We start from the raw sequence: 26,387 nt of genomic DNA on the forward strand, positions 1-26,387 counted from the left end.
CCACCAGTCTAATTTTAGCTTAAAGACCCTACACACACATTACTTATAAACTAAGGTATTCACAAACATTGGGAATTATTTTCTAATTAATTTTTTTATAATTAAAGTATTAATTATAGTAATTATTAAATACATGAAAAATCAGAAAAAATAGTAGAACACTTCAAAAATCAAATCCAACAACGGACATTCGTAAATCTACCTACTAGAGACCATGGTTTCAAAGAATCCAACACCATTTAACCATGAAAGAAATAAAAATAAAAATAAAAATAAAAAATTCTTTGGGGAGACTTAGGTGACCTTGCAATAAAACTTGAAAACCTTTGAAATAATCCACCAAGAAGAGCCGTAATCACCAAAGGAGTGAATTAAACTGCTTGAAATGATCCAAAATTGTGCAACAAGGGTCGAAAATTGGAGGAAAAATGAGGTTTCCACACTTAAGTTCTGCCTCTGTTTCATGCACGAAACTGTGCGAGGTGCAGAGTTTTGTGTGAATAAAAGGGGTTTTAAGTTATGAACGCAGAGTTTCGTGCAACAAAAGGAGTTTTAAGTTATGAACCAGCTGGTCCACCCGGGTCGAACCAGGTTTCGATCTAGTTGGGGAATTTTCACAGTTTCCCTATGCTTTGTCAAAATTTCCCCGAAACCTGGGACTTTTTTTTCGTTCCCTCATAGTTTCGTTTTGACCTCCCAGAAATGCAAAATTTTGCTGGTTTCGAGCGAATTTTTTTCCATGATTGGTCCTACATTGTATGAAGTAGATTGGGTTGATGAGGTCCAGGGAAGATTCATTGCACACTTACTGGGGGAGAAGAGCATTCTATTTCTGGTTCTAGTTGAAAACTGGTCACTGCTATGCACAGATTTCTTCAGAACACTTATGTGCTGACTGGTCGCTGAACTGGAGTGGTTCTGTGGCAAATATGTGAAGATCAAGCTTCTCATTTTCCTTCACCTTGAGGACAAGGTGAATTTCAAGGGGCTGGTAGTGTTAAGGCCTGGGATCATGCCATGTGGAGGAGAGAGAGGGTTAGTGTGGTTAGGGGATTATAAATAGGGGGAAATTATGAGGAGAAGTTATGGAATATTTTATGAAAGAGTTTGGGCAGCCGTAGGCTGTGGGGCAGCTTATGCTGTGGGCGTGACTGGTACCTTCAAAACCGGTTTATCTTTCATTTGTGTATGTTCTTCGTTATTCCAGTAATTAAATATTATTAGTTTTCGTGTTTGATTCGCGGGTTCTTATCAAAAGGAGGCTGGAAAGCAAAGAACTGATCTAGAGAATGACCAATATCAAGATGGCTTTGATTCCATGTCAATCGAATAGAAAAGAATAGAGATAGAAAGAGCAAAGAGAGTAAGAGGAGAAGAAGAGAAGCAGCCAGAAGGGATTCTGTTTTGTATTGCTTTTAAGGAGGATACCATGGCTCAACCTTAATGTTTGAATTCCTTTGTTGGTATGAAGACGCAAAAACTGCCCACTAAAACCTCAGAAAGCTACATTGTATATCTAATCATTGTCACCTTTAGGTAGTTTCAATTCCATGTCGAGTTCATTTACCTTACAGCTTTGCCCATTGCTAAAAGTCCATGTCAATTGTAAATTTGTAATGTGAAAACCTTTTATTCTTCCATGTCATGATATAATTCAAATGCTTTTGATGTTTTCATTTTGTACTGGTCAGATAGAGTGGTCAAACATATGTCTAGATTCACTGAATAATGTTGAGAAGTTCTATCAAGGGAAGGACACTGCTGATATCATTTCTAGCAAAGTCGTGCAGGTACTAATCATTTTAAGTCATTATTCTAAACCTAATTAGCAATGCTGGTAAAACTTTCAAAGGAACTCAACCTTTTAAGTGTCACATTACTTATCTGTCCTTAATCTTCTTTTCTCTTTTCCAGCTGTTGAATGGCAAGAATGAAGATTTGAAACTCCTTTTGGAAAAGGGATTGAAAACTGGGGAATTATCTGGTCTTCACTCAGAGTGTCTCACAGATACATGGATTGGAAGGGATAGGTTAATCCTCCCCCCCCCCCCCCCCCAACCCCGGTCTCTTCCCTCCATGTGTGTGCATGCATTTATGAGTACCATATGTGTGATACTTATTTGAGACTTAGTTCTGACAAATTATCTTCCAGGTGGGCATTCATTGATTTGAGTGCAGGTCCTTTCTCATGGGGTCCTGCTGTTGGTGGGGAAGGTGTGCGCACAGAACTTAGTTTGCCGAATGTGGAAAAGACTATTGGTGCTGTGGCAGGTAGTAATCATAGGTCTTCTTCTATCAATATTTTTAGCATTCCTTGAGTTTGAAAGAATTTACCACATTCTTATTTACTTCTGTTAAATTTTGTATCTTGTTGAATTGATTCAATGCACTGCAATTTCCACTAATTACATATGAGTGCCTGGATCAATTGATCCTGACAGCTAGCTTGCCTGGATCATTTGATTTTTCATGCCGTATTATATGAAATATTTCTGGAATTGTGCTTTTGCAAGTCTGTAAGGTTGATCCCATTAGGTGAATTTGAGCTTTCCATTTTTGCTCAAAAGAACATGTTTATGATCACTTCTATATTTATTTGGTATTATGATCTTCCATCTTGTGGTGGAACGTTTGCAGCTTTCTTTTTCTGTCCTGCTTAAAGTAATTGATGTTTTGATGACTTTAATAGATGGATTCAATACAAAATTACCCGAGAATTCAAAGTCATAGCAACAGAATTAGAGGGCTCAGATTATCAGCAGCTTGCACAGCTGCCAAGACATTGCCTGGCATCCAGGTGGATATTTTGGGGCCTAGGCAACTGCCAGTTTAGTGTGTTATTGACTGGCTTAGTTTTGTCAACCTAGGTTTGGTCCATTATGTGAAATATTTTACATAAGACATTAATCATAAATCAAAAAGTAAACCCCCCCAAAAAAAAAAAAAATTGTTTTCCACTCAAAATAGTTAAAAAAGTCAAATTCCAGAAGGATTAAAAAGTTAACCCCCCCGCCCCCCCATTTGAAGGATAAAAGCTGGATATTTTTTAGCAGATGAAATTTCAACTTCACTATGTTGAAGTTTCTTCTCAAATCTAAAAAGTCCATTTATCTAATGTGGTAAAATATTGCTAAAAATTTTTAGTGTGGTAAAATATTCATTTACTTGGATATGTAAAAAAATTAATCTTATTCTGAGCAATTCTGATAGCACTACACACATCAAATAAGGTCTGATCGGTATGCAAATCAGATTTAAGCAATATTGGATTTGTTGGGAAGCTGTTTTCTACCTAATGTAAATAATTTCGTGTAAATATGAGATCATTTGACTAGTCAACCTTTTCTTTAAATTGAGATCAATATAATTATTTATAGATCATATTTGTCTAACCAAGATCTGAAATTTATCCGAAACTCTGGGGCACCGAAACCCTGAAAGTTTGGTAAAATTTTGCTGAAATTTGGGAATATTTTGGTGGAATTCCCCCCCCCCAGTTTTGGGTGGTATTTGGGGTCATTTTGGGTTGGATTTTGGTGTCTAGCTTAATTTGAGGCCAATAAACACATTGGGAGTGTAATTTTTGCCTAAAACATAACCTAAAGTAGTATTCTTGATTGGCACATATCTAGTTGTATGCGGGCGGAACTAGAAGTCTGAATCATGAATTTTAACAATTTTAAATATGAATATTATGCAAGACAATACTGAGATTTTCATTAAAATGCAGCAACACATACAACAAATAGAATTCAATATACAAATATGTGTCAAGTTGGATCCATCCTCTGGGTCATGGACTAGTACTCTGAATATTGGACATAAGCATGCCATGACATGGTATGGATAAAGTTATCCATATAGTCTATCATTGGCATAACTAGTTGTGCTGGTCCTAATGGATATCCAAAGATGGAGTCACAAACAATGCACCTGCTCCATCTCCATACTTATACAGACATGTTACTACAATCATAAAATGGACCGCCATATCCATATCCATAGCCATAAGCCTGTATGGTACAACCCCTTGGAATTTTCATAATTTCACCGGAGTTTTTGAAATTTCATTGGAAATTCTGAAATCTCACTGAAATTTCACCCAAATTAGTGAAATTTTGGTGAAATTACTAAAATTTCACTGAAATCTGAGACTTTTCATTTTTGACTCATGTTTCATGTCACTAGATAACAACACAGCTAAATTTCGCCCAGTTTTGGCGATATTTTGCAGGATATTTCACCAAATGTGAGACTAGGTTTATCTGGCAATAACCAAGTCTAAGCATAGTATAAACTAAATGTATATGTTCTGTTTGTTTTAAAATTCCAAAGTTTGCTACTTGCTTCTTGAGTTCTGCTGTCTTCTAGTTCTATATTGATTTATAATGACCTGATATGACTCACTGTTGATTCAGATTGACATGTTAGGATCTTCACCATGTATGGTTGGATGATTCAGTTGATTGCTGCTGTTAAGTAACAGTCTTAGTTTTAGTATGATTTTGAACTAACATTGTGGTATGTTTGGTTTCTTGCATTCTTTTAATTCAGTTTGCTTTTAACCTCCAGAAATTTCTGAAGATGAAGCTGAAGATCGCTTGCAGGATGCAATTCAAGAAAAATTTGCAGTTTTTGGTGATGTATGTTCTTTCTGTTCTTGTTTTTGGTATTGGTTTATTAGTGAGACTAGATTTTACCTTTCACGTATGTATTTTTTGTTTGGACAACCAACACCTTAGTTGGTTGGCAGAGATGTTCTCTAACATTTGGTCTGTAAAATAATTTTTAATTACACTGCACTCATGATTTCCGTAACACATAATTTTTGGCAAATTTTATGCATGTCTTTGCCCCCTTTTTAAGTTTGTGTGTTGGGGTGGGGGTGAGGATGTTGTCTGGTTAGGAACAGAAAAGAAATCAGAATAATAGAAGCATTGGTTTCGTGATGTCATATGAGTCTTTGGTTTTTTAAGAATATCACAGAACATTGTTCAGCTGATTTCTTTTTTTTGGGGGTGTGTGTATAATGTTTTCTTTTACGAATCTAAAGAATGGGATGTAGGACTAATTAGTATCTCATAGTAGAACTGGTGAAAATGAATTGGCTATCTTGATTCTTGATCCCAAGTAGCTGGATAGCATGAAGTTGAGTCTACGTGTTGCATTCAATTTTTTGAACTTTGAATGACCAGAAGACACCTTACTATTTACTGCAGAACTAAGGAGGTGAATTGTCGTTTGCTCCTCCTTTTTTCCTTCTTGAATGCTTTTGCTTGCAAGCTGAAGCTTCTGTTGTCAGTGGCTATACTCTAATGTGCTTTTAAATGTTGCAGAAAGATCATCAAGCTATTGATATCCTTTTGGCAGAGATTGATATATATGAGCTTTTTTCTTTCAAACATTGCACCCGAAGAAGGTCTAAGCTTGCTCTCTGTGAAGGTAATTTACAATTTCACATTTTCCTTAATTGTAGAAGTCTAACATACTGACTAGTCAAGGTTGTCCAAGAATGTTCATTTTATTACATTTATGGATTTGCTTGTACCAAAAATTGTCCTGCATATATGCCTTTTGTTCTCAAATTCCACAAATAAAAGGTGTCCACTGTCCAAGCTTCAGGAGTTTTTATGGCTTTATGTAGAAAAAAGCTTATTTTTCATATGTCATCTGGATACAATTAGGAGAGGAGTTTAGGTACAGCATCTTTTACTGATGAATATCAGGCATTAGTATGGCCCTATCTTCAAGCGTCCAGGAAAGCACCTTAATTGCACTTGAGTACCACAGGAAGTCTCACTTTTGTTGGGAAAGAACCTGTGCCTTTTGTGTTTTTCATCGCCATTTGTCTTTGAATGTTTACTTAAACAAAACTGTGCCTGAAGTGGTTGTGGTTGTAGGGAGACCTCTTTTGTGTTCCTTCTTTGTTGTTTTATATGCAGAATCTTGATGGATCAATTTGTTATCACATAATCCTAGCTTGATCAATTAAAATGGGAGATGTTCCATTTCATTGTTGGGTACAAAAATTTCTGACTTTACAAGTTGATAATCCCAGAACTTAATGAAAGGATGCAAGATTTGAAAAATGAACTCCAGACCTTTGAGGGTGAGGAATTTGATGAAAACCATAAGAAAAAGGCTTTGGAGGCATTGAAACGAATGGAGAGCTGGAATTTATTCAGTGATACTTCTGAGGTGTGGTACTTTTGCTTACCTTTCTTAATGTTTGTCCATTTGGTACTGCACTTTGTAATTTTATTTTGTTCAATACTTATTGCTATTTTTAAGTGAATTTTCTTGACGTAAGCAACAACCAATAACTCTACTTGACTTTACATAGTTATTGTAGCTGTTAAAATTTACATTTGTTCATGATTACTTACCAGTGCCTTTCAAATTCTGACACATCAACTGAAGCTTTTTGCTTGGCTAAAAGTTCCATGTAGAAGCTTCAAGGACTATGCATAAAACATAGGACATGGCCTTCTTAAAGGAAGTGAATGCACCAATTAGGATGTATTCGTAGAAATTTTTAAAAATAATGTTGATGCAGGATGACAAAGAAATAGTTGCAGAAGGGAGTGCATGGTAACTAACTTTGAACAGAAAGAATGGTAGGATCCTGAAAGGCAAACCTCAATGGATCAATCAACCCAGGAGTTTGTTCCGTAAAGGAACTCTACTTTTAAATTGAGGTTTGCATGTGGGGAGTTTCTGAATTTTATCTGTACCTCTTAATAGTTATACTTAATATTAGGTAGTAGTTTTCTTGGAGAGCACATTCACCATGGACCTATAGACTGCTTATCTAGTTGAGCCATGTGAGGGGTGTCATGGCATTTCAAGTGGTTGGATATCTATGGAATGGTCCAGATTGCCCACATATCAGATGTTGGACTCTATCATTTTCTGTATGATGTATTGGCCAAGGAACAATAAACACTATACAACTACTAGTTTACCAAAAAAACCATTGAAAATGTAACATCCAAGTATATACTACATATGAGAAGAAGCGAGGCCTATGCCATCCAGATCCTTTAGAGGTGGAGTCTCTAGAATCATCAATGCTCATCGATCTCATAGATCCCACCAAGCTCTCGGCATCAGTCGGACGGTCGGACTTATATGATGGCATGTCCTTTGTGCTATAGCCGTGCTGTCTCCCCTTCCCCTTCCTCGAATGTGGAGGAAACATTTTGGGCTCGAGATGCAGCTTCGGTATGATCTGAATCCTGTGTCGCGTGGGTGAACTGACTCTCTCCTATGAATCTCAGTGGTCGTCCTCCCTCCCCTTGATTCTCACGTACTGGTGGTGGTGGTTTGTCCCTAGGATTAGTTGAATCTTGATCACGAGGTCCAACACCCTCCTCATCCCCTCCATCATGATCATCATTATTGTCGTCGTCATCATCTCCATCGTCGTCATTGTTGGAGGCCTGAGTCACATCATCCTCAATGTTGGATCAGACAATCAAATCCTCACTCTCGGTGAATGCACTAGGGTGTGGCACAAAGGGACGGGCAGGCGCTGCATGTTAACTCCCCTCCTGGGCCATGAAGTCCTCCACATCAGCCCCCATTTCCTCTGCAATTTGTCTACTGGGACAACCTCCCTCCTCATCTAGCAATGGCTCTCCACTGACCCTAGTCTAATCAACTACTGGGTTATCATCATCATCCATCTCTAATATGTCCATCCCCGGTCTAATATGATCCTCTCTTAATCTCATATTATAGTGTATGTAGACAAGGTCCTTTAGACGCTTCACACCCAATCACTTGCACCTCTTTGAGTGAATGAGGCTGAAGGTGCTCCAATTTCACTCACAACCAGTGGCAGAACATGTCTGGGAGAGCACTTTGCTTGCAATCACATTCAAGTGGGGTGAGTCACATCCAAATTGCAATCACCACTCAGCTGCAAGCCTGCAACAAACATAGACTCCAAGTCATTTCAATACTTAAATAACTAAATTAAAGATAGAGTATAATAGTTAAATATAAAATGAAATAAATGAATGAACTTTTCCCCAAGGGTGGATTCCCGTCTCGATACGGCCACAGAACGACCGAAGCTCCCAGTGGCATCCCTAAGTGCCTTTATCTAATATATAAAGAGAAAAAACAATAACTAGTTACTAGGTTAATGACTTAGTGTAAAACTATGAATTGTGAATTTCAAATGATTCAAATCACTATCTCACCTCTATAAGGATGATTGCTTGTTTAGATGGATCCGGTTCCTACTTCTCCACTACAATTTGGACGGCATCCATCAAATTTTGCCTCATCCCAAGATTGTCCTTATAATGGTACTAGGGATTTAAATAGTATGATGTGCAAGAAAAAAGTATTTCATAAAAGGGAATGGTTAATGCTTAATAGTATGATAACATAATGAAAATTAAATTGAATACTAGACTTAGCAATGCATCAGCCTTATGCGTGGATATCCACTGCAACATAGATTGTCATCTAACTTGGATGATTTTGAGGACTTTTTTGTTGCCGTGTGGGTGGACCTGAGCAACTTGCTGCTTCATCCTCTCTACTACAACAAATATGTGTGGTGGAGTAGGTCTTCTATGCTGATCTATCATCCTTAACACTTGAACCAAAGGCTCAAGTATCTTCACCACTATTCTCACATTATGCCAGAAAGTCTCATCGAGTATGGTCAACTGTGCTCTCCTTTCTTCCACAGATGAAGAACCCTCCTAGCTAAACCACTGCTTTGATGCAAACATGCTCGTAAGGCTAGTCTTCCTACTCTCAAAGCTATCCAATCAGTAGCAAATCTGGTTATGCTTGGCCTCACTAAGCCACCCTGACATTTGTCCCTTATCATCTTTAATGCATATGTGTGGTTATAGATGAAGGTGCTAACTTGTCGGGCTTGCTCCACGGTCTTCTTCACAAGCCTAACCTTTCCGATGTCCTTCAAAATTAAGTCAATGCAGTGAGCAGCACATGGAGTCCAAAAGAGTATATCTGTCCATCCATCAAGGCATCAATACAAAGTCATAAAGTGTACATGTAATGTAAATATATGTATTTTAAAATATTTTGATACCTGGAGTTCCCCTGCATCTTCAACCCAACGTTCTTGTAGTTGGAGCCATTATTAGTAATAGACTCACAATATGGATCACATTTTCCACTCCAACCTCCTTCACCATTTGCTTTAATAATTTATAAATATATTTTGCATCCTTATTATCATTGGATGCATCTACTGACTACTGACTTGAGAAACATTGTCCTCCCATCACAATTCAACATGAAATTGATGATGGATTGTGTAGTGGGATCAGTCCAACCATTAGCCATCATAGTCACTCCATAATGAGCCCATATGGACTTCAATCCATTGAAATACTCATTTAAGTCCTCCTTATACTTAGGCAAATAGGCTTTATATATCTCATCTAGAGTGGGTCCCTATACACCACTCCCAACCTTGCCTATTTCCTCAATCATATCTATATAGTAGGGCCCTTGGGCTGTATGTATTGGAATACTATGGTAATAAGCCCATTTGGAGAAAGCCATCCCCTCTTTTTCCTTCACACTCCCCCATAAGTGCTTCAACTTTCTCTGCTTTTGCTTAGGCCTCCTAAATAGGGCCGGATCATTGCGAAGAATCTCTAGATCTGTATCTGTAGGATGTGTTGATGAAGCTTGACCCCTTATAGGGGCCCATGGGATAGGAACCTGCTGCCTCACACTCTGACTCCTCATAGGAACTTGGGAGCTACCTGTGCCTCCCATACTTGCTGGCTCTCTAGAGGACCTGCAACCAGAGACCTCTATTGCCTCCTTATGTCATCAACCCTCTGTTGCTCCCTACTCATCATCATCACTCTCTTGATCTGTTTGGCCTCTGGGTCAGGGTCACATCCATACTCTCCTGGCTCATTTAGACCATAATCCTCGGGATCTGAAAGGTCATCTAAGCATGCATCCTTGAACTCCTCCCTTTGTGTTCTCTTATCTTTCCTCTTTTGTTTTCCCCCACTATTGCCTTCTTGATATCTACGGGCACCTTTTGGCACCCTACTACATCCCTGTTTCCACCAGCTAGATGCACCTTCAGTCTAGTGGCCCCATCTCCTCTTATTTGTTTCTTGCAATAATTACACTCATTTTTCCTCTTATCAGTGTCAAATGGCCTCTTGTGTTGCGAAGCTATGTCTGACATCTTTGAAAGAGAGTGTCTGATACAAGAAATATGCACTAAGTATCTTGAAAAGCTCCACAATATACTCCAAAATATTACATACATGCTTCTAATAATAACCTCATACTCTAAAATTAATTACACATATATATATATATATATATATATATATATATATATAAGTATTTTTTAATATATAAATAATTTAAAAATATATAAAATACACACTTTCTTAAAAAGCTCCACAACATGCTCCAAAATTTGCATACATGCTTCCACTAATACTCTCATATTTTTAAATTTCAAACAGAAAATAATTATTTTTTTAATAATTTAATAATTTTTAAATTATTTAAATATATATGAATACGGTAAAATTACATAATTAACAGAAAAAATATTGATTCAACTCCATCGCATCAATATGGTGTCTTAACTCTCACATACATTAATTTGAAGCTCATGCATCTACCATAATATACATTTTTAGCAATATACCTTACAAAATAATTTTTTAATAACAGAAAAATAAAAAAATAGTAGGAAGAGTAAAAAATTAATTTTGACACTACAAATTCATAGATCAACACTCTAAAGTAAACATAATTAAATTTGGAAGCAATCCAAGAAGATTTAAGGCACAAACAAAGCAAAAATAAAAAAATGAGGAAGTTGGTTACTCACCTTACAAGATTTGAGAAAATCCACAAATGGAAGAGCAAATCTAGTGTTTGAATGAAATGGAGTTGTAGAAATTAGGTTAAAAGAGGGATGAAATCAAGAGAAATAAAAAAAATAAAAAAAGGGAGTTGAAAATAGGGTAGAAATCACCCTAGTGATATTGCTCGAAATTGGTCAAAAAACAACTTGAAAATGGACATTTTATAACTTAACATTGTATCGTTTCAGGTTGATACCATATCGGTCGAAATATCATATCGTATTTCATTCGATACAATACAATATGGTACACTTTCTATTCCTATCCTTGTATTTTGTTTTGTTTTTGAAAAGTGCAGACATTTCGACCGAGATTTCCATAATTTCAGTCGAATTTTGTCCCATGGTATTGACATGCATGGACCTCCTTGGGAGTCCTGGATTTTTGAATTACTAATCTAATTCTCAATTTTCTGGAGCAGCTGATTCTAGGGTTTTGGGTTTGAGTTTCTGGGCTTTCAGAGTTGGGCTAGTTGTAGGGTTTTTGGGGCTATTTCTGGTCGTTTTCAATCTGATCTGACCCCTGATTCTGAATTTAAAATCTTGGGTCTGCCTTGTTCACAAACTTATAGCCCTAATGTACAATTCAGAGTGCAGTCGAGGTCTTACAGATCTTAATGTTGGTAATCAAAAAGTTGTCTTGGATCAACATATGAAAGGGTTTTCTGGTTTCAGGCCTCTGAAATGTGTTTTAAGAGTCAAACTATATACTGTTTTTAATCTTTTCTTGAAGTGTACCACTTGTATATTCTAAACACTCATCAGAACGAGTGAATTCTTATGAGTTGACTTCATCATTTATTTGCAGGATTTACAAAATTATACAGTTGCACGTGATACTTTCCTTGCACATTTAGGTGCTACTTTGTGGGGATCGCTGAGGCACATTATATCACCTTCAATTTCCGATGGTGGATACCACTATTATGAGAAGATATCATTTCAATTATTTTTTATTACGCAGGAGGTAAGATGTGTGTTCAAAGGTATTTAAATTGACCCGCCATATTTTGACAGCATGTCTTCACTATGCTTCTGTTTGTGCAGAAAGTTAGAAATGTTAAACAGTTACCTGTGGATCTCAACGTTCTCATGGATGGGTTATCATCTCTGATATTACCTTCCCAAAAAACTATGTTTAGTCCACACATGTACGTATTAAGTTGTTCCTTTATTGTTTTCATGAAACTTTACATAGTGGGTCACATGGTAAAATTAGAAAGTTTCAATTAATGGATGATATTGACCTGACATTTATGCATATAGAGCTTTCTGTTGGATATTATGATTTTGACCAGTGGAGAAATAAAAGTTGGTGAAGTAAATGCTGCTTCTACTTCAACTTCTTGTTCAATTTCTATTGACTCTTAGTACATTTTAGGGTGCCTCTTTCAGAAGATCCTGCTTTGGCAATGGCCTTCTCAGTAGCACGGCGAGCAGCAGCTGTCCCACTGTTGCTAGTTAATGGAACTTACAAGACAGCTGTCCGTTCCTATCTTGATTCTTCTATCCTGCAGCACCAGTTACAGAGGCTGAATGATCAAGGATCACTTAAAGGTGTTTTACTTCTTTAATCTCTCTCAATTTTCCCCATTTGCCTATATTCTCTGTGTGGATATTGGTACATCTGTTTTGTCTATTGGCTTCAATTTTAGAAGGCATGCTGGAGAGCATAAGTTCCTTATTACTGTTAATTATGATTCACCAAGTTTAGCATTTGAACTTCTAGTGCCATGATAATTTTTGAGCTATGCTTTATACTGTGGCACATACAAGAAGGGCTTCCTGTATGAGCCAAATTCTGCCATGTTGCAGCGTTAATGTGGACCAAATTTGGTCAACTGCTAGATCCCGATGTCTCCTTTCTTTTTTAAATTTCAATGTAAACAGTGTTGGTCTGATGGAAAAGTAAACTCTTAAGAAATCTGCGACCACCAATAGAGTTCATACTAATGCATGGACTACCAAGACAGTGCTTATCAACACATGAGAGGGCATTTAGTTAAGTTGGGATCTAAAATTTGACCTGCGACTTGCCTAAAGTATGTCCTCTCTTTCCAACTATTGCTAGTGCCACATCATACTTTGACATGTTACTCAACCACTCTTGCATGGTAGCCTTGGATGATCATGTTGCATTATGTATTTCTCTTCTGTTATCCTGAGCTATTTTTATGCACCTAATTTGTCACACATTGGTTGTTTCTTGCATTTCTGTTCATGTCACCTGGAATTGAACTGCCCCTTTTTTATTTTATGATGCAGGGACACATGCACTTAGCAGATCTACTCTGGAAGTTCCCATCTTTTGGTTTATACATAAGGATCCACTATTAGTCGACAAACATTATCAAGCAAAGGCACTTTCTGACATGGTCATTGTGGTCCAATCAGAACATTCATATTGGGAAAGCCATCTGCAGTGCAATGGGCATTCACTGTTGTTGGACTTGAGGTTGAGTTTTTGTGCTCTTCAAGCTAATTTTTGCTTAAGCTTTAATGGTGTATGATTTAGATTTATTTGGCCTTTAGGATCAAGGAAAAAATTTCGGTCAAAACCAAGATTTCGAACCAAGAAAAAGCCAAAATTTTTAGGTTTCGACTGAAATTTCGGTCGACACGTGATTTTTTTTTAAAATTTCAATCCTAGATTTTGGGCCTTATATGACATCCATTTCATCTAATTTATTGCCTCTTACCTATTTAAAGCATAATAAACACAATGGAACTAGTATTTTGCAAAAAAAAAAAAAAAAAAATTGAAAAATTATCATTCAAGTATACTAATAAATGACTAGTTCTGACAAGTACAAACTGTATTGCATACATGCATAGAATCATCAGCATACATGATTTGTTTGGTAAATGGTGACATATACAACAAGTCAACAAAATAAAATGACCAACTAGATCAAGTGATGGTGTCTCACATATATTAAGTTGAAGCCTATATATCATATATCAAAAAATGGTAGCAAATAATAAAAAAATAAGTTTAACAAAACATAATCATAGATCATAGTCCTAGGCTAAACATATATTAATTTTAAGGCAATATAAGATCATTTAAGGCATGAACAAAACAAAAATAAAAAAAGGTGAAGTTTGGAACTGTTGGGTATGGTTCATGCTTCACATTCTATTGCTGTTGGAGTTTCCTTTATAGCTGTTGTGGCTTAGGAGGTGTTTGGAGGCAAAAGATGAGCAAAAAATGTACTTGACGGCAAAGGAGTCATGGAAATTAGGTGAAAATGCAATAGAAATCAACAAAAACTGAGGAAAAACAAGTTGGAACATTGAAATTGTTGATATTGCGGTCGAGATTGTCGAAATTTCGGTCGAAACCTCCGTAATGGTCGAAATCTTTGAAATTTCGGTCAAAATCTGTAACTTTTTCGAAATAAATGGAATTTCGTTTCGTTTTAAAATGCAAACATTTCGACAATTTCGACCGAATTTTCTTCTATGTTTAGGATAGTGTTTCCCAGCTAGCAGCATTGGGAGGATTCTGCATTCCAAACCAATAGGAGTTCACGAAAATTTATCTCCAATGTGGGGGCCACATTTTTAAATTGTACAAAAGGAAATCCACACATGATAGTGTTGGATCTTTTTCCTTTTATTTTATTTATTAGGGAATGGGTTGGGTGTGGGAGGACCGTTTGATCCTGTTAAACCTGTTTCAGAAATAGGGTTGGGCTTGGGGCCCATGGTTCATCACTAACATCTCACATTTTATTTGATCCACTTGTCTATAGATTGAAGAATGAAATTGCCAACTTTGAGCTGGGAAATAATGATAGTCACTTTCTGGACTTTATGCTGGGAAGCTTTTGATGATAAACTAGATGATGTACTATATTAATTGTTCTAATAATTTTCCACATAATGTTGACCTGTAGTTCTTGGAGTTTAATCTTCAAGCTGTAGGTAGAACACTTGGTTTGCTCACTAAGCATGGTTTAAGCTCCAGATTGTGGGATCTAGGTGTTGGAACCTACCTTACAATTTTATATGGTAGCTTCAGCCACAATGTTCACTCTTTCAACATTATGCAAAAGGGTGACACTTTTCTTTGGGCACCCTGTTGTTTCTCTAAATGTCTCATTTTTCTACAATTGTGTCCTTTTTTGGGGGTGGGTATAAGTAAGGTGTGTGAACAGAAACTTACAAAGAAGGCATCCTCCTAGAACACCTTTAGAGAGAGGGTTAAGGAGAATCCAGGCAAGGAGGGCATTCTCTTAAAACCCGTGTCATGTAATCTGCTGGCTGGTTCTATTCCCTCCATGCATGCCGAAACTCCACCTTTATTAAAATAACAGCCTCTTGCAAAATTCTCCCTTTTATAGCTTGACACTTATAAGGCCCTTGGAAAGTCCTATTAAGAATATCCGGTCTTTAGAGTCAAATCTGATGGAGACCTCCAAATGTCCTTTTTGAATGCAAATTTGATAGCTCAGTCCAAAGGTGCTGAATAACTTGCAATTCCATGGCCAAGATTGATAGCTCTTCCCCTCTACCAGCAATGCCATAGTAGGACTTACAGAATTAGTCCTTGGCACCCCACCATATGTAGCTGTTGAATTTGATAGTGCTTTTTCACAATGCAAAGTGATCAAATTTGGAGAAGGTCTAAACCAGGAACAAGCCTTTGGAACCCTAGTCTTCCAAACAACAGCAATACTCCACTTCTCAACTATATAAGCAGCTTGGGCAGTCCTCTTCTTAGTATTACACAAAGCAGCACATTTGACCTTCATGTCATCCACAAGGGCTGTAATCAATTGTTCTGCTGCCCTAATTTCATCCCTGAGAATCTGATAGTTTCTGATGTTACCCAGGAATACTGGGCCAGCCTTCTGGATCTTTTGACTAGGTTTCAGCAGTAGTTTACGGCTCTTAGAATTCTGCAATTAGGGTTTTGGGGTGGATTTACAACGAGGCAGCAGCTGAATAAGGGCTTTGGATGTCTGTGGCTAGGGGAGAGTTGCTTCTAGACCCTGCAGTTGAGAAACCAGGACTTTAAGAGATGATCTAAGGTTGCTGGGAGGGTCTATCAAGTTCTGCTAAGGCTGTTTTGAAGTCGTTTTAATTCTGTTTTAAATTGCAGAATTGAATTCTAGGTCTTAGGGTTGGGGCTCAATTAAGGTCAAAGGCTGGGGGGGTCCTAAAGGGGAAAAGGGTTTGGTTGAGGGAAGAAAAATAATATCAGAATGCAGCAGGAATGAGACAGTGAAGGCTCGTGAAGTAGACAGCAAGCAGCAAGCAACAGCTTTTCCCTATCCAGATGAGTATGCGCGCATCCGTTTTTCAGCGGGGTGCTAGTTGTAGGCTTGTAGCGTGCTTGGTTTGGAGTAAATCTCCAGGTGCTGCAAGCTTCAAGGGGAGAATGGGGGAGATAGGAGAGGGGAATAGAGGATTGGAGGGAGTTGGGTTTATGCTTGCTTTTTATTCACTGCTGGAACTGAAACTTTGATGAAGAAAACCACCTAGGGTGCCGTGGGGTTTCCTCAAGCTTGGAAACGCTGAAGCACATCTGTAGAAATACAATGTTTGGCAGAATGGCTTATCGATCCATGATCTCAAGCCCTCTATTTATAAATAAGTAGAAAGTAGAATATTACAAGGAATAGAATTTTACATGAATGCAAACTCTTATTTAACTCCTATACAAACTCTTATTAGACTCCTAATAGAATCCAACACTCCCCCTCAAGTTGAGGCATGGATATAAAATATGCCCAACTTGACCAAAAGAGTATAAAACATCTGTCCAGGTAAACATCTGCAATTTGATCTTCAAACTTATAGATTACGTCTGCCTTATACCCATTTGCTTTGTCCTCATCTTTACTGCAACTTTATGTCTCCAAGGAAGAATGCCCAAGAAAAAAGGTAGAATCTTCAAATGTTGAGAATACTAAATTTCTGCGCAAATCTGAGGGAAATATACTTTTGGGGTAACAATTGCTAGGGTAAAACAGCCAAAGGAAACTTTTGATTTGTAGCAATGTTAGATCTTTAAAGGGAAAGTTTGCCAAGGGACAATCTCCAAAGGTAGGGGAAAATTTGTCAAGATAAGTGACAATCTCCAAAGGTAATAGAGATCAAGTTCTTCAAAGGTCAAACGACAAATCTTTTGCAAGGTTAGATCTCCGAAGGGAAGATGTCAAGTTAAGGGGCAAATCTCCAGGGTTAACAGAGATCAAGTTCTGCACAGTCAAAAAGATAGCTCTATAGCAATGTTAGATCTCCAAAGTAGAAGATTGCGAAGGTAAGGGACAAACTTTCAAAGGTAACAAAGATCAAATGCTACATAAGGAAGTCTACATGAAAGGCATTGAATTGTAGACAACTTCAATCTCCCCCTCACGTGTAGCTTTACACATGGGAAAACAATAACAAAGGAAATCCCAATGGGGAAACTTGGAAAGGAAGAAATTGTAATGGTAAGATAAAAGTATCAGGAAAACAAATCTAGAGAAAATGACAAAATTTGAAAGGGGGTTGACCGAGCCTACGGTGCCACTGATGAAGGTCTGATATTACCGAATGGACCTGATTAGAAGATGTAGTCAAAGCAGAAGTAGATCCTCCAATCGGCTCGAGCAAATAAAGTCCATTTACCACTACCAATCTCCTTCCCCGTGACTAGATCCTGAAGTAGCAAGGTAGGAGTTGGTAGGGGTAGTAGAGGAAGCAGTGGTCGAGGCTGTACCGGCAGTAGAAGACTGCAGAATACGTCGCAGAGTAGTGAACTCCTCCTATGAAAAACCAACAGAGGGTGTGGTGGAAACTGTCTCAGAAAGATTAGCCTTTGGTTTTCCCTGTCTTTGTGCTCGTTTTTGCTCAAAATCAGCAGGCTTCCCATGCAGTTTCCAACAATTTTCCTTGGTATGATATGGTTTGTGATAGTGCTCACACTTGACAATCTCCTTAGCTGGATTAGATTTAGTGCGAACAGACTGTAAAGCTGATTTCTCCATAATAGGAGTATGAACATGACTAATCGACGACTTTCCTCACACTGAACAAGAGCATAAGACTGTTCTAGTGTAGGAAAGGGAGAACGACTTAAGACTTACACTCTGATCTGATCATACTCCACGTTCAAACCTGCCAAGAAATCATATGCTCGAATCTTATCAATGTACTTCTTATATGTCGCCACATCATCTGGATTAGTGGGGTGGTAATCCCCATAATGATCCAACTCTTGCCAAAGAGGTTGCAACTCAGCATAATAGTGGGCCACAGTTAGTTCCTTTTGGGTAGTCTCATGAAGCTTCTTTCGTAGCTCATAAACTTGTGCATCATTCCCCAACTGTCCATATGTTTTAGTAGTAGCCTTCCAGATTTGGGCTGCAGTATCAAGTAATAGGTAACCCCGGGGAATATTTGGATGCATGGAATTCAAAAGGAATGACATAATAAGAGAGTCATTTATCCTGTAAAACACCTGCGGTAGTGGGTTTGATAGTGGTGCCCGCAATGTATCCAACTAGTCCTCTTCCAGCAATAGTCAGGTAAGCAGATCGAGACCAGATCAAGTAATTTGTGCCGTCAAATCTTACTGAAAGAGAATGAAGAGTGGGAAAATATTCGGATCTAGTGGGAGCAGTAGTACCATCGATAGTGGCCATGTTGAAAAAATTGTCTGCAGTTCTTTAGTCTTCACCTTTTGAAAAAAAACTAAAATGTCGCAGAATGCAATAGCCAAACAATGATATGATCAAATCTCCTTTTTCCCTCTTTTTTTTTCTTTTATTTTCCTCTCTCTCTCTCTCTCTCTCTCTCTAACAGAATAGTAGATTAGAAGAAAAAATAATAATAATATGGTTCAGTCAAATATGTAATGGTTTGGTTTGGTTTGGTAAATTTGGTTTAAAATATGGTCTAAATTTGGTTTGGGAATTTGAAAAAAAACCAAATCTGGTTTGGCCAAAGAGAATTAGGGAACAAATTATGGCTCAATGGGTTTTTAGAAGGGCCAGCTTAACAAGGGAGACGGGATTTAGAAAGGGTTACCTGGTTCGATGGTAGAGGCTGTGATCAGAATCGAAAGCAAAGGTGAAGGCGATGGTGGCTTCTCTTCTTCTTTCCTTTTCTTCTTGGTCAAGCCCACTATAGTGCAGAGAAAGAAATTGGTTGCGATGGATTTGTGAGGGTTTGCAATCGATGCAAACTCTAGCTGAAGCAGCAGCAGCAGCCACCTGTGATTCTAATCGCAAGAAGTAGCTCAGCCACCTGTGATTCTAATCGCAAGAAGCAGCAGCAGGTGACTCTAATCGCAAGAAGCAGCAGCAAGTTGTGGTTCTTCTTCTCTTCTTCTTTCCCTTTTTTTCTTTTTCTTCTCTGATCTTCGAGGTGGAACTGAAACAATAGTGCAGCGGTGCGATGGGTTTGAAAAGGAAAAAATTTCTGCCAAACGATGATTGCAGAATTAGGTTGTAGAAGAACAAGAAAAAACTGCGAAGGGTTTTGGAGAAAAAAGGTAATCTGCTGTGGGTTTATGGGTTTGAAGAAATAGAAACAATAGAAGAACAACCTAATCGAATTTAGGCTCTGATGCCATGTAGAAATACAATGTTTGGCTGAATGGCTTATTGATCCATGATCTCAAGCCCTCTATTTATAAATAAGTAGAAAGTAGAATATTACAAGGAATAGAATTTTACATGAATGCAAACTCTAATTTAACTCCTATACAAACTCTTATTAGACTCCTAATAGAATCCAACAACATCCACGCAAGTCATGGATGCAACTCTCATTTTGAATTTTTATTAATCAGTCCACTGATTTGAGTTACAAGCTTAGCTCTGTACTTGTAACCTACCACAAATGAATTCTACTTGGACTCAACAAACTTTTGAGTTCCAAACTAGCATCTGAAGGACTTCCACTTAGATTTGACAAACTTGATGAGTCCCTAACTAACACGGAGGTCTTCTACTTGGATTGGAACTCTTTTATAACTTGACTAATAGGACTCCAACTAACGAAATAAAGCAAATATGGACTCTCCAAAATATTCTAGACTTAGCACACTGACTGGGACTCGAACTAGGGAAAAAATGACCAAATTACCCTTGTATAATTTGGCCCCCTAGATAATGCCGCAAGATGACTGATGTCCTATGCTCTGATTTGAGCCTTCCTGGAATGCCCGACTGTTACCTAAGTTCTGCTCAATCCAATAGTGCTGAGTTGTGGCAGAAAGTGCTAACTTCAAAATTATTCCATTTCTCCCCATTACCTCCACATGCTTCCTCACCCAAACAGATGCTTCATTAATACTTGTCATTGCCCTTCTTCCATTTGTTAACATTTTAAATATGCCTCTTCACACCAAGGAGCTGAAGTAACACCTAAAGAATAGATGGTCTCTGCTTTCTACTCCTGCACAGCAAAAACAGTAATTAGATTGTACTAAAAATTTTCCTTTTCAGCAAATTGTCTTTTGTTGGCAAGGCATCTCAAAAGCATCTCCAAGCATATAGGAGTGTCTAGGAATATTATCCTCGAACCATACCAGCTTCCACCAACTCACCTCCTGTGCTTTTTGGCAGATGATATTCCAAGCTGTTTTGGAGGAGAACAAACCTGTGGTAGTCCCTTTCCCCACCACATGTCTGCCTTGGAATGATCAATCCGTTCTACTAGTGGAAAGTCTCTCCATACATCAATTAGAGTTACTGAACAGTTTGTACGACTTCTACCTTGTGATGTAGGTCCCCACACCCACTCCAAGAAGGATCTGAAGCCCACAAAGAAGGCCTAGGTTTGTTTTCCAGCAGCCTACGGCACTGCCCAGCAGCCTACGGCACTGCCCAGCAGCATAGAAGCATGATGCGATGGAAGGGGTGTTTTAGTAATTTTGGGGAGTCCTCAAGCCCAGACGGATCTAGTTATATTCAGGAATCTGTTGGGAGTCTAATTCTGTTTCTAGTTTATTATTTGAGTCTGTCTTGGTTGAGATAAGTATCCTATTTTAAATAGAAGCTCTAGAAGTTCTATTTAAAATAGAAGTCCTTTTTAAATTCTGTTTTAAAAGTGTAAGTACTGTTAGGAGTCTCTAATAAAGGCTATAGATATACAGCTTATGCATGTAAAAAAGACAGTTTTGATTAATAAAATTATTTAAGAGAGAATTATAGCAGAGATCAAGGATCAAGTAGGGTTGCTAGGGTTTCAACTTTCAAGTTCAAGAAATTTACTGCGGCAGCTCTGTTGGTCTGATTTCTTTCAACTAATTTTCATTCTCCAGCAAGAGGGTAAGAATCATCCCTAGCCTTCTCTCAAGTCTCATCTTCCCCCTTGCACCGTGATATTTCCCTCTTTACCCCATTCAGCCCTTCTTTTTCTTCTCTAAACCCTAATTTTTCTTATCTTCAAACTGCCTCCACAGAATCCTCTTCCCTTCTAGAATCACAACATGCCACTCCTTCTAGCACTCGACCTAACCTCAGCCCCAATTACCATCAAGATACCCTAAAATCTGAAACCCTAAATATCCAAAACCCTAAAACGCTAGGAACTTGAATCTGAAACTGAGAATAACAAGGTTCAGATTTAAATTTTGAGGACCCCAAACCTATAACCTATGGCCAAACCTTTATACCCAGCCTAAACCCCCCCAAAAATCCCTAGAATCCCTTGATCGCAGGGTATGTACCTAATTATGACTGCTGTCATATATTTGATCTTGGATTTTGGCCTTTACCCTGTTGAGTCTACATCATCTCCCCTTAGTGAGAATCTTATCCACCATCTCCATTTGCTGAGACCTTGTGTCAAGCTTGAGTATTCATGTACATGTCGTTCAACACCCCCTTTAGGATGCCACTTATCCAGCCGCTTACAAGTCCTTTTTCCATCACCAATGACATGTTGTATCATGTATGAAGGGTATTGTCTTATCCCTGTATTTCAAAAATTTTCTTCAAACTCAAGAACAATTAGCAATTGGTTCAAGTGTCCACATGGAATCTTGTTTGGGGTATCCACTGTACATGCAATGAACCCATATACTTTCTTTCTTGCGAGCAATTCACCGAATCTGTCTTAACATACTTGTTGTGTTAATATCCTTTATGTGATGAATCCCGAATCCACCCTCCGCCTTTGTCGATAGTGATCCAGCCATTGGAAGTCAGAGAAAATGGACTGCAGCTTTTTTATCATGTTTCTTGGCAGATCAAAGATTCCAGACCAATAAATATAGCACCCTTGGAGCACAGAGGACAACAATTGCAACCTTCCTACATAAGAAAGGAATCTAGCTTTCCACCCCTCAAGTCGCCTTCTTGCCTTATCCATGATGGCTCCACAATCTCCTCCAGATGTGTTTCCAGTTATGTTACCTGCAAATAAAGGCACGCCTAGATACCTAATAGGTAATTTAGTTTCAGGGAAACCCATTAATTGCAATAATTGTAGTATGCTATTCTGGGTAAGGCCGCCTAAAATAATAGAGGACTTAGCCCTATTGAAATGTAACCAGAGTGGCAGCGAACTCATTTACTGACCTATGCTAGCACTATCGAGTTGTGAGAAGCCCTCATAAAGATCATCAAGTCATCCGCTGACATCTACTGGATATACCCACTGACTTACGTCTGGGCAGCAACTAAATCTGGCCTTCTATCTCCAACTGCCTCATAATCCCTGAGAATGCCTTCATAGCCAAAGTAAAGAGGTATGGAGAGAATGGATCCCCCCTGTCTAATCCCTCCACCTCCTGCAAAGTACACTGCGAGACTGCCATTAAAAAGGATCAAGAACATAGGAGACGCAATGCAGGCTTTCTCCCATCCCAAGAACTTATTGGGGAATTACATCCATTGCATTACTTCTAATAGAAGCTTTTTGCTAAGGGAATCATAAGCGTTGTTCAAATCTACCTTCAACACAGTTGGGGGGGAGCTGCTTTCTGTTCTATACCTTTCATAATATCATTGCATACAATAATGTTATCTACTAGTGACCTTCCTTTGATAAATGCAGAGTGATTCTCTCTAACAAGACCCCCATCCACTTGTTTCATCCTATTATTGATAATCTTGTATGCAAATCATACAAAGGCAGTGGGTCTGTATCGTGCACATGTTCCCACCTCTCCCCCTTTTGGCACTAGAGTAACAAAAGAGTTAGGCTTAACTGTCTGGTCAAAGAACCACAAAATGGCTCCCATTAGCTCCTCACCCACCTAGTCCCACGAACGCTTATAAAATTTTGCCCCAAACCCATCAGGACCAGGAGAGTTTGAGTCCTTCATTTCAAACACCACCTTCTTTATTCTTCCCTGAATATGGGAACTTCTAGCCAATTTTGTTCTACTGACAGTGTCCATTAAAGGAATATTAGGAAGGCAGCTACCTTTATCCTCTTCCCCTGCTACAAAAAGATTGGCAAAGAACTGAATAGCATCCGAAATTCTTGGATATCATTAAGCAAAAATTCATATTCAAGGAAACTGTAATGCACACTTGCATAAGTTCTGAGCCATCGTTATTTTGATGGAGCTAATGCGATTACCATGTGAATGAAATTGTGGGTAGATATTATATCAGCACATCTGGATGGCTACTTTGTCAAGTCTTTGTGAAAATCATGTGGTGCGACATGTTATTTGTGGCTATTTACAGATGGGTTAATATTTCTCAGATTTGTTCTTAAAATTTTAGCTGTTTGTTTTTTCCTTTATGGATGTGCTGAAAATGATACCCTTTTTTTTTTGTTCCAAGTTGCCATGTTGACTTGCTAATAATTCTTCATAACTTCAGTGGACTTTTTTTTGTTCCACATCTTCTCATTGGTGGATCATGTACAAAGACTAACATATGCATATTCACTTGTAATTATTGTATTTTTCAGGAGACCTGTAAAAGCTGCCTTGGCTGCGACTGCTGAACATCTAGCTGGTTTGCTACCCCTTCACCTAGTATACAGTCAAGCCCATGAAACTGCAATTGAGGTATATAAAATTATGAATCTCCGTTGCTAGTTTATTTCAATGCTACATGTTTATAGATGTCACATCTCACACATGCCACCGTCACATGTCATTGTCATCTCTCTCTCTTCAAGCAAGGGAAAGCAGAAGTGAGCATTAAGTTCTATTGATTTTGTAATAGAAGCAAGCTCTCACTCTGGGTGTGTGTAACTAATGACCATCTTGCGTGCTTAGTGTGTTAGTTATTGTCTTCACACAGCTACTCATATTTTGTGGTTGGACTGTTGATAGGATCGCTAAAGTGTAAATTCTGCATCTTTGGACATTCAGTAGTTCTTGTGTGCCTATCTAAGCCACTTATATTATAGCTATTTGATTTGTCAGCCATAAGTCTTGTCTAGATCGCTTCCATAGATGGGAATCATTGAGTTCCTGCTGTTAGACATTCAAAGTTGCTTCGTCTGTGTTAGTACTAGGTATTAATTGTTTAAATATTTATTTATAGAAAAAGTAAGAAATATTCTATACAAATGCCATGCATCCTCCTGAATTTTGATGCATTTCTTGTCAGGTTTCTATACTGCATCTCAGTTTCCACTTTATCGATTGCTAAAGCTTGTGTTTGTAATGCAACAGGACTGGATTTGGTCAGTGGGATGCAATCCTTTATCAGCTACTTCTCAAGGCTGGCACGTCTCCCAGTTCCAATCTGATACAATTGCTCGAAGCTACATCATGACAACTCTTGAGGAGTCAGTAGAACTTGTTAATTCAGCCATTCATCGACTATCCGTGGAGCATACTAGTATCCTCTACCAGTACCTTGGAACTATAGCAAATGATAAGCTTATTTCATATTTTCTTTTCTTGATGCTTCTTCCCTGATTTTGTGAGGCAGCATTCTGAGCATCAGTAGCCTCACAAAACATTCTTGCATTAATCAAATAATAAACAGGGGTGTGTGTCATTGGCAGAGTTGCATGTTATCATGGTCAACAAATGTGGCCTGGGCCCTTCTTTGGTGCGGGACCTGCATTTGCTACAGCTTTGGACTTATGGCTTGCTTTCTATTGGAAACATGGGGAGTAACCCAAATTGTCTTTCACAATAAAGTAATCTGTCTGTGTAGTTAATGGTCATACCAGTTTTTCGTTTCTGATGACAACTTAACATAAATTAGCTGCACGTACTTTTAAGCTTTTCCATCCTCAAGAGCGTGATCTGGTAAACAGATATAAGTCTATTGTTGGGATCTGGAGAAGAGTAAGTAGAATTTTGTTTAGTGTTGTTGTTGTGTGTGTTTTTGCTTGTGCACAATCGGTTGTAGCTTTAATAAGTTGTAAAATGCTGAGTTGATCATTCTTGATGCATTGTTTTAGATCTCAGCTGTTACTGGGGAGTTGCGGTATCCAGATGCTGTGAGACTACTGTATACCCTGGAGGATTCATCCAAACGGTTAGAACTTTTCCTTTTCAGCATATGTTTTTAATGGGTTAAGGTGGATGCTAGTCTTTACTGTTACATAAGAAAATGGGATTTTAGCTACAGTAACATGCCATTAGGTTTTCCTAAGTAAGTTATCAAAAGGCAAGTCTTAACATGTATGTATATAACTAGATTATGCTTCTAACTACTATACCTGTGTTGGACTCATGCAGTTTTGTTTATAACGTGAACGCAACTATAGCTCTTCTGCATCCAATCCACTGCACCAAAGAGAGGAAAGTCCAGGTAGAGGTAGACATGACTACAATCCCAGCGTTCTTGGTTGTTATAGGCATTCTTTGGTTCGTGCTTAAGCCAAGGCGGCCAAAGCCCAAAATTAACTGAGCTGTAGCTCTTGAAGGATTTTGTATCAGAGCTGGTTAGCTAAACAGTAGTGTTTCCTTCATCAAAACAAAAATTTTCTCTCTCTCTCTCTAGGCTCCTGGTTTGGATGTAAAACGATGAAAAATAGTGTAAAAAGATTTAAGCCAACAGTATAACAGAAATGTAGGTCTATATATTTGATTTTAGTTGAGAAGCGAAGGACATTTTTCTTATTCACATACCTGTTTTACCCACCCAAAAAAAGAAAAAAAAAAGAAAGAAAAAGAGACTTGAAATTTTGTAAGTTTTCTTTTTTTCTCTTGGAATCAATCGATTGCTTTATATTAGAGGGTGGGGCATTTTTACACGTACGATTAAGGAGTGTTTACCTATGACCTCTTTACTGAGAATTGTTGATCGTTGCACTAGGCAACTCGTTGATGGTTGAAAATTTTTAAGTTACGGTGTCAAATGTTTTATATCTTGATTTTATTTTGAGGAAAGAAAATTTCTGGTCATGGGTTTGATTTAGGATACAACCTCTTCAAGGTGGAGTTAACACTCTATATATCAGGGTTCTAAATCTTGGGTTTGAGAATGGTTTTGCCCAGCCAAAGTTGAGTGTCCCAGTTGAAACTGAGATTATCTCCAGGTTAACTCAATCCTTGGTTTGAAGAGAGGCTCTTGCTGTATCACCTGTTTTTTTATGCTTG

The 26,387-nt window shown here is 38.2% G+C and overlaps 1 protein-coding gene across 1 annotated transcript in view; it reads left to right on the top strand.

Annotated features, from left to right (window-relative positions):
- LOC149015660 (uncharacterized) overlaps positions 1-26,178 on the top strand; it is a 62,465-nt gene extending 36,287 nt beyond the window's left edge. Inside the window, exons 11-25 of the mRNA XM_089154793.1 lie at positions 1,692-1,790; positions 1,915-2,030; positions 2,153-2,271; positions 4,573-4,643; positions 5,337-5,442; positions 6,059-6,198; positions 11,715-11,873; positions 11,954-12,057; positions 12,288-12,463; positions 13,172-13,361; positions 23,786-23,885; positions 24,501-24,669; positions 25,045-25,127; positions 25,244-25,320; positions 25,524-26,178. Of these exons, the coding sequence (XP_089010919.1) occupies positions 1,692-1,790; positions 1,915-2,030; positions 2,153-2,271; positions 4,573-4,643; positions 5,337-5,442; positions 6,059-6,198; positions 11,715-11,873; positions 11,954-12,057; positions 12,288-12,463; positions 13,172-13,361; positions 23,786-23,885; positions 24,501-24,669; positions 25,045-25,127; positions 25,244-25,320; positions 25,524-25,695 (1,881 nt within the window). The 3' untranslated portion in view covers positions 25,696-26,178. The remainder of the gene's footprint in view (positions 1-1,691; positions 1,791-1,914; positions 2,031-2,152; positions 2,272-4,572; positions 4,644-5,336; positions 5,443-6,058; positions 6,199-11,714; positions 11,874-11,953; positions 12,058-12,287; positions 12,464-13,171; positions 13,362-23,785; positions 23,886-24,500; positions 24,670-25,044; positions 25,128-25,243; positions 25,321-25,523) is intronic.
- Positions 26,179-26,387: the final 209 nt, after the last annotated feature.

This window comes from Hakea prostrata, chromosome 5 (assembly GCF_041222555.1).
Source record: "Hakea prostrata isolate BN-2017 chromosome 5, UWA_Hpros_2, whole genome shotgun sequence".
In the NCBI taxonomy this organism is placed as follows: domain Eukaryota; kingdom Viridiplantae; phylum Streptophyta; class Magnoliopsida; order Proteales; family Proteaceae; genus Hakea; species Hakea prostrata.